The sequence below is a fragment of the Pristis pectinata genome, chromosome 8 (genome assembly GCF_009764475.1).
Source record: "Pristis pectinata isolate sPriPec2 chromosome 8, sPriPec2.1.pri, whole genome shotgun sequence".
Lineage (NCBI taxonomy): Eukaryota > Metazoa > Chordata > Chondrichthyes > Rhinopristiformes > Pristidae > Pristis > Pristis pectinata.
The window spans coordinates 88619853-88635455 of record NC_067412.1 but is presented as its reverse complement, the minus strand read 5'-3'; the positions used below and the strand labels follow the sequence as shown (position 1 = coordinate 88635455).

At 42.2% G+C, this 15603-nt stretch overlaps 1 protein-coding gene across 5 annotated transcripts in view; it reads right to left on the bottom strand.

The window, feature by feature from the left end:
• col4a6 (collagen, type IV, alpha 6) overlaps positions 1 to 15603 on the bottom strand; it is a 356258-nt gene that overhangs the window by 12785 nt on the left and 327870 nt on the right. For all 5 annotated transcript variants that reach the window (XM_052022087.1, XM_052022085.1, XM_052022088.1 and 2 more), the window contains 3 exons: positions 14268 to 14384; positions 11496 to 11657; positions 4723 to 4821 (listed from right to left, as the gene is read on the bottom strand). In XM_052022087.1, coding sequence (XP_051878047.1) covers positions 4723 to 4821; positions 11496 to 11657; positions 14268 to 14384 — 378 coding nt within the window. The remainder of the gene's footprint in view (positions 1 to 4722; positions 4822 to 11495; positions 11658 to 14267; positions 14385 to 15603) is intronic.

Sequence of the window (15603 nt, the reverse complement as noted above, 5' to 3'; positions counted from 1 at the left end):
ACTTCTAATTGATACAATTTCCCCAGAAAAGAAGCATGATTATAATCCTCAGGTACCTGTTTTAGGGCCTCTGTCTCTGAGTGTGTGTCACTTGCAATTTCCCTCACTTCACCCTTCCTGCTGTTATTCGTTGTTGGGGAACACAGAGAAACAATGATCATTTGAGAAGGTTAGCCAACAGCCAGAATAACAATGCACTGTCAACAGGAGTGTGTTGGGAGAGGTGGCTCGTGGCTTCACATGATACATTCCTTTAGGCTGAATATTGTTTCCATAAGCAATCTCAAAATTCCTTTATTGTTACCCACATTGAAGGAAATCCTATACGCTCTATCGTATGAATTTTTGTCACTTACTGTCCCACCTTTATGATCCCATAACTGGTTGGCCAACATGTTTCCGCTTGGTACACCACCTGCCCTTGCCAATTCAAATGTGGGAAAATAAACTATTTATTACTCATTTGGCTGAAATTTGAATGTCAGTAAAATTGCCTTGTTTTTTTCTATCTTTGATATTTTTATTACCAATTTAAATAGCATTCAAATAAAACAAAATAAGAAGCATACATTGTTTTTCATGGATCATTGATTGTTTTCCTGAGTTTGAGGCAGCAATGCTCTGGAGGGATTCCTGGAGTCTCCCAAGCTAATTGAGATTGCACCTTTATTGACTAATCTGTTGCTAAAATGTTGCTGTGGCCCAGAATTCGACATTAAACCCCTTTCTGTGGCTGTTGTGTCATCACTGGTAATTTTTTTGGTTTTAAGGACAGGTAAAAAGTTGTTTGGTTATACAAGGTGCCAGTTGTTAAGCTGAATCATTTCCAGAAAAACAGGCCTTGAAGTTACATCAACTAAGGCTCTGGCTGCTAGGCTGGGATCACCAGCTGGCACCTGCAGATTGCAGGGGTCAACACCAAAGGCACCGCATTTACAGGGCGCCAGCCAGGCCCAGTTTTAATGCAAGAGGAGATGGCATCTGGAATTCCTGAACCTGCTCAGACCACTCGATCCCATCCCAGTCCATGCCATGTCTGTGCTTCCTTATATTCCCTCTGTATTTCTGCCAAGTGCAGAATTTAAATCGCCCTTTTAAAACCTTCCATTGTTCTTGAATGAGGAGCCATCCATCTCTGACATTATTTTTGGCATGTGATTTTATTGTCCTTGTAAATCAGATCTACAGTATTGGCTTCTTATGAGTCTTCTTGTTAGGGCTGTCTGTTATAACACGTTATTATGCACTGCCTTGTGACAGTGCATTGAGCTGGATTTCTCAGGCCAATGAAGCAGAATCACCTGCATTTAGCTGTTTGACTGGAAGCAGGCCCAAGACTTCGAAGCATGTTGCCAAAACTGGCAATCCTAAACTTACTGAGCAACGCTTAATCCCACTGGTTGCCCCTCCCTACTCTTCCCATCTGCCCTCCCCACATCCATCACTTGATTCCACGCTCTACCTTCCTCTCCCATCAGATTCCATCATCTTCAGCCCTTTGTCGCTTCCCCCTATCACCTCCCAGCTTCTGGTTCGATTCCCACTCTCCCCTCCTCCATCTGCCTTTCACCCTTCCTCACCTGGATCCACATATCACTTGCTAGATCTTTCTCCACCCCTTTTTATGTTGCCTATCACCCCTTTATCTTTTAGTCCAGATGAAGGGTCTCGACCCGAAATGTCGGCTGTCCATTTCCCTCCAGAGATGCTGCCTGACCTGCTGAGTTCCTTCAGTGTTGTTCCAGATTCCAGTATCTGCAGCCTCTTGTGACTCAACAGTTAATGCCATATCTGTTAAACGCTCTACAGGACCAAACCCATCACTGAATTCATTGGGTATTGTAGGGCTGCAGTTATAAGGCAAAGTGGAAGTAGGAATTTGTAGATAATGTTATTCTTTTATTGAAAAAAGTGAATATTTTAAAAATTATGAAATCATTTTCTTAATTTTTAGCAGTTTTTTCATGACTTTGTCATTCAGAGTCTTTTAAAAAACCATTAAAAATCTCACAGGTTTTACACTGGAGAAACCAGGAGGTGGGTCTTTGCTAGATGTTAAGGTTTTCAAAGTCACTTTGGGGTAGGGCTTCCTTAGTACACTACTGAAAACCAAGTGGGTACATATGACCGGCAAGACCAGACCTGCTACATCTGGGCCAGAAAAGTGCAGATGTGGGCAGATGGTGGCAGCACTTCCAGGCAAGAGGTTGACAAGATTTGGCACACCTGTAATGGATCTGGTGAATAATCTGGGTAGGCGATAGCTGTGCATAATCTACTCCAGCTGCCTCATGTTTTTTGTCAGTTTGAACAGTTTCACAAACCTAAAGCATGATTCTCATGATTTTTAGTTTCTGTAGGGAATATTGTAAATTTTCTAGTCAGCGCTTGGCAATGATGCAAGATTTTTAAAAGTTTTGTTAAAAGAAGTGTTGTAACTTTCCCTTGGATTGTTCCAAAGCACTGAAGCCTAGTCATGATAAAACACAAGGAAGCTTCTTTGGCATTTTGCGTATCACAAGCTATCACAAACAACAAGGTGATAATAGCCAGGTAATGTAATATTGAGTGAGGAATATATATTGGCCAGCACACCAGGAATAACCCCCCTGTTCTACCTTGTTAGAACTGTGTAAACCATTACTTGGAGCCCCCTGACAAATGTGGACAGAGGTAGCAGAGTACATTTGTGATGGAGAATGTCAACGCCGGAGAAGTTTCTAAGCATGTAAGTGCCAGAAAGTGAGCGTTGATCGAAAATGCCAGAGAGGTAACAAGAGGGGTGGGAGAAAATGTCAGTTCCAGACAGGTGGAAGTGCATTAGTGCCAAGGAATTAATAAGGATAAGAAAAATAGAACATGAGAATACTCTATTGAGAAACATGATCTTCTCTAGATATGCAAAACAGAAAAAAATTAGCTAAATATGGGCTCCTTACAGACTGAAACAGGAGAATTAATATGGGGAGTAAGAAAATTGCCGAGTAACTAAACAAATCTTGTGCCTATCTTTACTGAAGAAGACACAGAAAACCTCTGGAAGTTGTGGAGAGCTGCATGTACTGGCACACTGCCACTTCTCTGGCCTAGAGTGAATGAGGTACATAAGGATATTAGCATTTCTAAAAAATTAGTATTGGAGAAATTAATGGAACTAAAAAGTGATAAATCCCCGGGACCTGATGAGCTGAATCCTAGGGTTTTGAAAAAGTTGGCTTTGGTGGAAGGGTGCTTTAGATGTCTTCATCCAAAATTCCATAGATTCCTGGAATGGTTACTACACTTTGGAAGGTAGCAAATATGAACCCCCAACTAAGAATGGAGGAGAGAAAACAGGGGACTATAGAACAGTTAGACAGAGATCAATAGTAGGGAAAATGTTACAATATATTATAAAGCAAGTGGAAACGGGGCATTCATAACAGGATTGGATGGATGAATCCAGGTGGGGCCATACATCTAGAATAGCAACCTCAGCATCAACTTGCTGACTGTTCTAACTATGATTTGTTGGGCTGGTTTAACAAGGTGGTTTCCCAGGCACACCTTGACATGAATGTTATAAAAAGGCTCAGGTGCAGTATCCCTAATTATATGTAAAACGTTACTTTTGTTTGGTTTGGGAAGTGTTGAGAGACAACAATCAAGTGTTTGGGGCAATAAGGTATGGGTATTGGTTTATTATTATCATGTGTACCGGGGTACAGTGAAAAACTTGTCTTGCATACTGTTTGTACAGATCAATTCATTACACAGTGCAGATGGCAGCATTTCTGCAGTTCCTTGGCATCAAGTGGTTCAGTGCAGGATGTGTGCTGTTTGTATTGGGGGCTAGTTTTGGACAGAAAAATGTGCAAAACTGAATGATAATTTCTATCCCATCATGTTTTATCCCCATCAACTTTCTCTGCTTATAATCAAATCTTACTCCATAAGACATAGGAGCAGAATTAGGCCATTCGGCCCATCAAGTCTGCTCTGCCATCCAATCATGGCTGAGGTATTCTTCTCTCTCAAACCCATTCTCCTGCCTTCTCCCCGTAACCTTTGACACCCTTACTAATCAAGAACCTATCAACCTCCGCTTTAAATATACTCAGTGACTTGACCTCCACAGCCGTCTGTGGCAATGAATTCCACAGATTCATCTCCCTCTGGCTAAAGAAATTCCTCCTCATCTCTGTTCTAAAGGGACATCCTTCTATTCTGTGGCTGTGCCCTCTGTTCCTAGACTCTCCCACTACTGGAAACATCCTCTCCACATCCACTCTATCCAGGCTTTTCAATATTCAGTAGGTTTCAATGAGATCCACCCCCCCCCAATCCTTCTAAATTCCGCAAATATAGGCCCAGAGCCATCAAACGCATCCTCAAGTGCTCCTCATCAACCATTCATTTATATCTAAAGCAAAACATCAATTTCTATCCAATTGTCACAAGATTAATCTCACTTTAACTATTTCTACCACTTTATAAAAGATTTCTATCCCATTGTAACCATTTACTGCATTGTAACTAATTTACTATCTCATTGTAAACAGTTTTATCCCCTTGTAACTAGTATCCACCTACAGTCAATTGATAATAATTTTGTAATTAATTCTGAAATGGAATACAAGTAATATGTTGGGTTCCTGAACTACTGAATTTCTCGTGATTTTCTTAAAACTCATTGAGTGATGCTAATTCCAGCAAGAAGGAGAATGCAATGAGACATCTTACCTTTTTGACCAGGATCCCCGCTCGGTCCTGGGTACCCTGGATCACCAGGAGGGCCATCTGTTCCTGGAAATCCATTTATGCCTGGTTCTGACCTTTGACCTAAAATAAAGAATTAAGTTTTCATTACCTTATATTTGAAAATGGATTTAGTAGCACTCCTTGTCATAACCATAAAGAGATTGAACAGAATATAAATCTGAGAATTTTAATAACAGAACACCTTGAATTGAATAGAAAATGAGCAGAGTCAGCATAGGTTTATTGAAGGGAAATCACATTTGTCTAATCTACTGGAGTTCTTTGAGGATAAGACCAGCAGAACAGATAAGGATGAACCAGTGGATGTGGGATATTTGGATTTTCAGAAGGCTGTGGATAAGGTACCGCACAGGAGGTTGGTCAAGGTTAGAGCACAGAATTGGGGGTAATGCACCTATATGGATTGAGACTTGGTTATCAGACAGTGAGCAAAGAGAGGGAACAAATGGATCTCTCCCAGGTTGACACGCTGTATCTAGTGGAGTATTGCAGGGAATGGTGCTGGGGTTCAGTTACTCCCAATCTATACTGGCGATTTAACTGAGGGGACAACATGTCACATTTCCAAATCTGCAGATGGGATTGTGAGTAGGGAGGAGGACATGAAGGGGCTTCAATGGGAAGTTACCATCAGGGAGGAGGTACAGGAGCCTGAAGACCACCACTCAATGATTCAGGAACAGCTTCTTGCCCTCCACCATCAGATTTCTGAACGGTCCATGAACCCATGAACACTACCTCGTTATTCCTTTTTGTTGCACTACTTATTTATTTTTGTAATTTGTAGTAATTTTAAGTCTTTGCACTGTACCGCTACTGCAAAACAACCAATTTCATGTCATACATAATAAATCTGATTCTGTAATTGATAAACAGAGTGAGTGGGCAAGAATATGACAAATGCAATATAATGTGAAAAAAAGTGAAATTACTCACTTTGGTACACATAACAAAATAAAGTAGAATGCAGGCCATTCCCGGGTAATGAATGGGTTCCATTTTCACAGATGTCCTTAAATTGATTTTGTCCATAAGTCAGAAAATATACAAAAATCACTTGATAGCATAACCATACCTCCATATTATTGTAATGAATGGCATCAAAAACACAAAAGGTTGAGAAGAACGAACAATTACTAAAAATAGGGAGGGAGAGAAGAGAGAGAGGGAGACAGAGGGGTAGAGAGAGGGAGGGGGAGAGGGAGGGGGGGAGAGGGAGGGGGGAGAGGGAGGGGGGAGAGGGAGGGGGGGAGAGAGGGGGAGAGAAGTGGGTGGGGGGAGAGGAAACCAGTGCTGCTGTTGTAGGAACAAACATATATATGTACGTCAGACTTCTGAAGTTAATATTATGGGAGCTCATTTGTAATGGGCATTTGTAACACGGGGACGGCCTGTATTTTTAAAAATGGTGAGAGATTGGGTAATGCTGATATATAAAGGGACCATGGTATCCTTATACACCAGTCACTCAAAGCCAGTGCAGATGTAGGCAGGCAAGACATGTTGGTCTTTTTATGAAAGGATTTGAGTGAAGGAGCAAAGATGTCTTACTGTAGTTCCATAGGGCATAGTGAGAACGTATCTTGAGTATTATGCATGTTTTGATCTTACCTAAAAAGGATCAGTAAGTAGGAGATATGAACAGGCAAGTTCATAAATGATGCAAAGATAGGTGGAGTTGTTGACAGTGTGTAGTCTTAGGGCTACAGGGTGATATTAATGTGCTGGTAAAATGAGATGAGAAATGGAAGACAGAGTTTAAACCTGATAAACGTAAGGTGATGCATTTAAGGAGCACCGATGAGGTTAGACATACACTATGAATGGTAGGATCTGAGGAAGCATTGTGGGACAAAGGAAAATTGTTGTGCAAGTCCAAGGATCCTTGAAAGTGGCAACACAGGCAGATAATGTGACTAAGAAGACATATGGGATACTGACCTTCATTAGTTGGGTCACTGAATATAAGAGCAGGAAGGTTATGCTTCAATTTTATGAAATATTGGTCAGACCTCAGTTGGAGTAGTGCATACAGTTCTGGCCACCACACCAAAGGAAAGATTGGATAGCGCTGAAGGGGGTGCAGAGGAGATTACCGTGATGTTGCCTGAGATAGAGTACCTTAGTTATGAGGAGAGACTGTTTTCCCTAGAGTGGAGAAGATTGAGAAGGTACATTACTGAGGTATGTAAAATTATGAAGGATGTAGAAAGGGTGGACTGCAGGAGTCTTTCCTCCATATCAAAGGTAGATAAAACTAGAGGACATAGATTTAGGGAAACAAAGGATTGCAGATGCTGGAATCTAGATGAAAAACATGATGTTGCTGGAGGAACTCAGCAGGTCAGGACTGAAGAAGGATCCTGACCCGAAACATTGACCACCTGCTTTTCTCCATGGATGCCGCCTGGCCTGCTGAGTTCCTCCAGCATCATCGGGTTTTTCATTGACATAGATTTAGGGTAAGGGTTAGGAGATTTAGAAGGGATCTGAGGGGCATCTTTTAAACCCAGGGAGTGTTGAGTACCTGGACTACACTGCCTGAGAAACAGGCTCACCAACAGCATTTAAGAAGTGTCTAGGCAAGCACTCAGATTGCCTTGGCATAGAAGGCTATGGGCCAAGTGCTGGGATTAATATGGATAGGTGTCCACTAGTTGGCATGGATGTGTAGGCCGAATAGAATGTTTCCATGTTGTATGACGTAATGACATTCCTCCCATAAAGGGAGTGCAGTGAAGAATCGCTAGACTGGTTCCAGGGATGGCGGGTTTGCCACATGAGGGGAAATTGTCTGGACCTTATGCAGAGGGTGGTGAACTTCTGGAATTCTTTACCCAAACAGTCATTGAGCCCTAATCATTGAGTTCATTCCAAATAGAAATCAATAAATTTCTGGGTACTAAGGGAATCAAAGGATGTAGGAATACTGTAAGAAAATGGGTTGAGGTAGAAGATCAGCCATGATTTTGATGAATGGCAGAGGAGGTTCACAGAATCTAATTGCTTACTCCATCTCCTATGCCTTATGATCTTACATTAGATATACCACTTTTAATCCTCAATTTCCGTATTAACATTACCACAAATGCAAAAATTTTGCCTCCATCATTTTACACCCAGCATCCGTACCTGGGTGTTGCTTCACGTTCTTTAATGTACCTTATCAAGAAGTCTAGGAAAGCATGCTTAACATACATCAGTGAAACAAAATTTTATCTATCTGGAACTATGATTATTTCAGAGCAAGACCTGGTTTTTAATGTATAAAAAATTATGGGCAGTTTTATATCATGTGGGTACTTTCCACAAAAGTGAGGTTGTGATTGCCTCAAACCTATTTCAGAAAGAACTGGAGGTCACTGAGAGAGTCTAAAGTGAGACAGCATTGTCTAACATGGAAGATCAGTGAGCAAGTATAAAATGGGGAGATTGCTGAGTGATTATCACTGGGGAGTAGATGAAGATCATCGATGAGTTTTAAGAATGGAAAATTGCAGGGTATAATTAGGTGGCGCATCTAATAAGGTGGCTGGCTAGAACTAGTTTACCAGTAATATAAGAAGGTCTTTCTGATAATCAGAATCCAGTTCTGCAGAGCAGGTTAGTGGGGGAATTAGATGAAGCAAGGAATATTAATAAGTAGTCCAAGAGAGAAGAGGGAACAGTGAGACTTGGAAGTTCAAGTTTAGAGATATTAATTAAAATTAATTGCTTAAACAAGATACTAATTACATTCTGAAAGGAGAATGGTATTTTTTAAGATCATGTATGTTCAGTAGAGATCTGTTGCTTGCAATTCTTGCAGCATGCTGGAACTTCAGGGTCTCTGAGCAGTGGGTGTCAGGTGGGACATTAAGCAAGCGGAGGATTTCCTGATTGTAAGTTCCTGATTTGGCCACCTCACAGGCAGAGATGGTGGCCATCTGCAGGAGCAGGAAGAGGCAGGAGGTGCAAGGGTCTTCAAAGAGTGTGCCACTGTCCAACTGGCATTCGTCAACTGGTGACTGCTAGGAATGTCAACACCTTGAAGGAGGAGGGTAGTCAATATCATGATAGCTGTGCGAAAGGGATTGCATGGGGGAAACAGCAAAGTGCATAGCAGATTACATAGATAAGGAAATTATCATCATCATGAGGCCAATGTAGTTATTGCCTCCCTGGTACCAGGCTAAAGGACATCATGAGATGGGGCAGAATTTTCAGCAGCGGAGGGTAAAGGCATGAGAAATTGTGGCTCACGTTGGTACCAACAACATTGGGAGGGCAAGAACAAATGTCCTGCAGTCAGTCTTTCAGGAGCTAGAGAAGGAAATGAAAAAGTAGGACCCTGAAAGAGGTCATCTCTGGATTATAGATTACCACATTATAGATTGGTCTGTTCCTGTGCTGCACTGTTCTATGTTCTATGTCTGAGACCATAGAACAGTACAGCACAAGAACAGGCCAATCAGCCCACAACGTCTGTGATGAACACGATGCCAAATTAGACTAAATCTCTTCTGCCTCTACATGAACCATATCCCTTCCATTCCCTGCATATTCATGTGTCTATCTGACAGCCTCTTAAACACCACTATCATATCTGCTTCCATTACTATCCCAGTAGCCCATTCCAGGCACCTACCAATCCTGTGTAAAATAAACTTACTCCACACATCTCCTTTAAACTTTTCCCCTCTCACCCTAAACGTACATCCTCTAGTACGTGACATTTCTACCCTGGGAAAAAGATTCTGTCTACCCTATCTATGCCTCTCATAATTTTAATTGATATTGGTATTGGTTCATTATTGTCACTTGTACTGAGGTACAGTGAAAAGCTTGTCTTACAAACTGATCGTACAGGTCAATTCATTACACAGCACAGTTACATTGAGATAGTACAGAGTGCATTGATGTAGTACAGGTAAAAAACAATAACAGTACAGAGTAAAGTGTCACAGCTACAGAGAAAGTGCAGTGCAATAAGGTGCAAGGTCACAACAAGGTAGATCATGAGGTCATTAGTCCATCTCATTGTATAAGGGAACTGTTCAATAGTCTTATCACAGTGGGGTAGAAGCTGCCCTTAAGTCTGGTGGTACATGCCCTCAGGCTCCTGTATCTTCTACCCAATGGAAGAGGAGAGAAGAGAGAATGTCCCGGGTGGGTGGGGTCTTTGATTATGCTGGCTGCTACACCAAGACAATGAGAGGTAAAGACAGAGTCCAAGGAGGGGAGGCTGGTGTCCGTGATGTGCTGGGCTGTGTCCACAACTCTCTGCAGCTTCTTGCGGTCTTGGACAGAGCAGTTGCCGTACCAAGCCGTGATACATCCAGATAGGATGCTTTCTATGGTGCATCAGTAAAAGTTGTGAGAGTCAAAGGGGACAAACCAAATTTCTTTAGCCTCCTGAGGAAGTAGAGGCGCTGGTGAGCTTTCTTGGCTGTGGCATCTACATGATTTGACTAGGACAGGCTGTTGGTGATGTTCACTCCCAGAAACGTGAAGCTGTCAACCCTCTCGACCTCAGCACCATTGATGTAGACAGGTGCATGTACACTGCCCCCTTTCCTGAAGTCAATGATCAGCTCTTTAGTTTTGTTGACATTGAGGGGAAGGTTGTTGTCATGACTAAGCTCTCTATCTCCTTCCTGTACTCCGACTCATCGCTGTTTGAGATACGGCCTACAATGGTGGTATCATCTGCAAACTTGTAGATGGAGTTAGAGCAGAATCTGGCCACACAGTTGTGAGTGTATAGGGAGTAGGAGTAGAGGGCTGAGGTGGTCTCCCCTCAGCCTACGACGCTCCAGAGAAAACAAACCATGTTTGTCCAACCTCTCCTTATAGTTGATAATCCCAAATCCAGGCAGCATCCTGATAAACCTCTTCTGCACCTTTCCAAAGCCTTCACATCCTTTATTCCCCATTATCAAGTAGATAAGTGTTCTTTATTTGACAACAATATATAGATTGGGTGTAGACTTTGGTTCTTTTTTTTCAATCCTGCTCCGTCTTAAGCCAATGCTTCTTGCTTAGTACAATCATTTTCCCACAGTACAATGAAGTGGCCTTTGTCAATAAATGTACTTCAATATTGATATTGTTAGTCACCAGACTGTTCAATTCATGGATGGTCACAAATCAGTCAAACCTAACATTCATAAATAATCACTTTGGACAACAAGCAGAAACAATGGACACAGCACTCTGTCTGCCACTGAGTAGTGAATGAATGCAACCTTGCTTTGTGATGGGACTCAGTCCCATGTTAGATGGTGCACTTCACCACAAACCAATTGGAGAGTTTTGATTTCTTTTCCTTTAGCTGAAGAATTAGCTACATATGCAGTTACATGCTCAAATGGGATTCCATTAATTAGAAAGTATCCTCAATAAACAGACATATTAAAACAATCCTTGGTCGAGCTAGGAATTTTTTTTTTATAAACTTTAAAAAATGAAAATACAGTTACGGTATGGAGTCACTCAAAGTAAATTAATCTCTTCCTCCAAAATATACTGTACCAAAATGTATCTTAAGTAGGGCTTGAGAGGCAATTGTATGGCTATCAGCCACTCTCTCACTGTCTGACAGGGGGAAGCATTTTAACAGTGCAGGAGGATGATGGTCACTGATGAAGGAAGTATGCAAACTGGGAGCAGATACTGTAATGTAAATATTTAATCCTCAATGGATACTGAAGCATCAAATGGAACTGGCGATAAACTTGCACGTTAATGCTTACCCTTCAATCCTGGAGGGCCTGGGATTCCTGGGCTTCCTGGATATCCTTTGTCTCCACGCGCACCCGGTGGTCCAGGGGTCCCTGAATAACCTGGGTTACCAGGTTCTCCTTTTTCATATCTGGGAGCAGATGGCCCTGGAGGTCCAGGAGGACCTGGGAGACCTACAAAATATAAAACAAACATAAATCTCAATTTGTATACATGGTCTACCTTTATCAGTGCTTGCTTGATAGTAGTCAGAGACTTTTTCCCAGTGCGACAATGGCTAACATGAGGGGACATAATTTTAAGGTGACTGGAGGAAGGTATAAGGGGGATATCAGGGTTAAGTTTTTTTACACAGAGAGCGACGGGTGCGTGGAATGCACTGCCGGCAGAGTTTGTGGGGGCAGATACATTAGGGACATTTAAGAGATTCTTAGATAGACACATGAATGATAGAAAAATAGGGGGCTATGTGGGAGGGAAGGTTTAGATAGATCTTAGACCAGGATAAAATGTCGGCACAACATTGTGAGCCAAAGGGCCTGTGCTGTCACATAGTGTTCTATGTTCTACGTTCTAGTCATCCAGAGCTAGCAAGACTTTTCAAATACAAATTTTCAAAGAACTTTAAAATTTTTTTAAGTATCCGCTATGTAAAAGTTGCCTCAAAGCATGGTCAATGAGTTATAAAAAAGGGAGGAAAACAAAGGTGAGAAAGTTTAGTGAGGGATTTTCAATGTTGGGTCAAGATGTTGGGCAGGCACGGTAGTGTAGCGGTTAGTGTAATGCTTTACAGCGCCAGCGACTTGGGTTCAAATCCAGCCACTGCCTGTAAGGAGTTTGTACGTTCTCCGTGTCTGCGCTGGTTTCCTCCGGGTGCTCTGGTTTCCTCCCACATTCCAAAGACATACAGGTTAGGAAGTTGTGGGCATGCTATGTTGGCACCAGAAATGTGGCAACACTTGCGGGCTGCCCCCAGAACACTCTACGCAAAAAGATGCATTTCACTGTGTGTTTCGATGTACATGTGACTAATAAAGAAATCTTATCTTATCTTATGATTGAAGGACAAGTGCTGATATTTTTCAACAAGAATCGTCATCTGGAACCTGGTGAGGGGGTTTGTGACATAAACCCTGTAAATGCAGCAAACTTGTCAGTCTGATGTGGGGGATACCTCGCTTAAGGTGACACTGGAGTGTGCGGAAGCAAGAAAAATCACTGTTAATATGTCTTTAACATTAATCAAATTAAAAGTAATTTGAGTGTTTTTCATGTGTTGTTAATGCATTCATGATAGTCTGTGTTAATAATGTGCTGTTTTTTTCTGAACTATCCATCTACTGAGTAACGGTTTCTGTTTTTGTCATCTGATCGATTGAAGCAGATGCAAGCTCAGACATCACACTTAAGAGGACACAAGAAACCTTGAAGAGAGTGGGGAATGAGACAAGAAATCACAGGTGATGATGAGTCAGCATACAGGAGTGAGATGGGCTACCTGGTTGAGTGGTACTGCAACAACAACCTCCCGCTCAATGTCAGTAAAACTAAAGAGCTGAGTGTTGGCTTCAGGAAGGGGAAGGAGGCAGAACATGCACCAGTCTACATTGGGGGATCGGTGGTGGAGAGACACAACAGCTTTAAATTCCTGGGCGTTATTGGATGACCTGTCCTGGGCCCACACATTGATGCAATCACAAGGAAGGCGCACCAGCGCCTTTACTTTCTTTGGAGGTTAAGGAGGTTCGGCTTGTCACTGAACACCCTAACAAACTTCTACAGATACACTGTTGAAAGTATTCTGACTGGTTACATCATGGTCTGGTACGGCAATTCAAATGTGCAGGAATGTAAGAAGCTGCAGAGAGTAGTGGACTCAGCCCAATGCATCACGGGCACATCCCTCCCCACCAGTGGTAGAAGCTACATGAGGCGCTGCCTCAAGAAGGCAACATCCATCATCAAAGATCCCCATCATCCGGGCCATGCCATCTTCTCGCAGCTACCATTGAGCAGGGGGTACAGAAGCCTGAAGTCCCACACCATCAGGTTCAAGAACAGCTACTTCCCTTCAACCATTCAGTTCTTGAACCAACCGACACAATCCTAATCACTACAGTAGAGCAACACTGTGACCACTCTGATCACTTTGCACTAAAATGAACTTCTTTTGTTCTATGTGTTCTTTCTTGTAAAATTGTGTACAATTCATGTTTAATTTATGTTTTACTTGTGAATGCTGCTTATGTGAAGCTATGTGCCTGTGATGCTGCTGCAAGTATGTTGTTCATTGCACCTGTGCATACATGTACCTGTGTATATGATAATAAACTTGACTTTGACATTGACTTTGAAACAAAGGCAAAGTTGTGCACTCAAGAATGGTATCAATGTTGCAGGGCAAAGGTTTAGCGTGGACACAGCCTCTTGGAATGCTCAATTCCAGCCGAAGTAATCCAGTGTTAAGGCAGCAGTTAGTGCTGCTGCTGCTGCCTTACAGTTTCTGTCTGCTACTGTCTGTGCAGAGTCTGCACTTTCTCTCCACCACCACTTGGGTTTCTGTCTGAAATGGTTGATTGCTATTTTGTTCTGGGAAAAGTGCATTTTCAATCTGAAATAAACAGCACTACACAACCATGATGGATAATTCCAGTTAAAATCAATTTAATTCTAACGAGACTAAAGAATGACTCAAACATCAACATACAAAATTACTAATTAATGACACGGTATGCATCCTGATTGGAACAGACAGAGGAGATTTGGCAACAGAAAAAACTTACCTGTTTCACCTTTATATCCAGGTGGACCAGGGTCACCTGGCCTCCCAGGAACTTCTGATGGAATGGTGATACCTGGAGGACCTGGCTTTCCTGGAAGACCCAAAGGTCCAGCACGTCCTGAACAAGCAACAAATAATTACTGAGTCAATCAATTAATTTTGATAGCAATCGAAACTATTCTTCTATGTATAAACCAACTAAGGTCTTATTTTCCCACTAACATTTTATATCAACAATAAAAAGAGTAATTTTTAATTTGTAAGGCAAGAGAGTACGATTATGTTTTCCCACATTCAGTTCTCTCCTAGTTCCTGCCAGCATCATGCACAATTCACCTTTATGAATACTGGATCTTAAGGGCCCTCAGATTTTCTCACGGCCTGTCGAATAATCTGTGTAGGCAGGGGTAAGTGATAGCAAAAATGCGATGTGTCCCAAATAATCCTTTCCCTAAGTACAATAATCATGCCAGCATGTTTGCAAAGGGTCAAATGAGCTCCTTTTGTGCCATGAATTCCTTTGATTCGCTGCTGTTTTTCTAGCCTGGCCACTGTAAAATGATGGTGTTGGAACTCCCATTAATCTTTGTCTCCTAAAAACCACGTCGTACTCTATCAGCAAGACCCAGGCACAGAGCAGGCTGGAAGAGTGATAAGGCTGGAAGGGAGTTAGGCTGCAAGTTTCAGGCAGAATTTGTTAAAAGTTAACCTGGTGATGTTAGCATTACAATAAAGCAGAGAATGTCAAACACCTGGGGTTTACAGCTGGACATATTTGTTTTCCCACGTGGAGCTGACCAGTTTTGCATTATCTCAGGCCCTCTCACCACGCCCACCTCAGTGTGGCACACACAAGAAGGGCTGATGTTGGTAAGACTGCCCACTGCCACTATGCTAATGGATTGATCCTGGGAGCTCTGACCAATTCAGATGCTTGGACATTGGGCAACTGCAACTCCTGTTCTGCTCTCTTCACTGTAGCAAAGCAGGATCATGGGCTTTTGGGATTGTCCAACATGGTGCACCTGACAGGCGTGTCTCTGATATGGCCAGGAATGAACTAGGCCACCGATCCAATCACATCAGCTTCCTCTTGGTTGGGGTTTGATAAAAATTCCTGTATTTACCAACTTGCTTCTCAGCTATTCCTGCAATGAAGTCGTTTCTCTTACTCGGGCACTCCAGAGACTGGACATTGCCATGACAGGATGATATAGATTATTAACCAATCAGCCAATTGTTGGATTGGGTTGGGTCAGATTGGATTAGGTTGGGTTGGGTTGGGTTAGATCTAGAAAATATTATATGTAATAGCCATGAAAAATCAAAAAACTGCA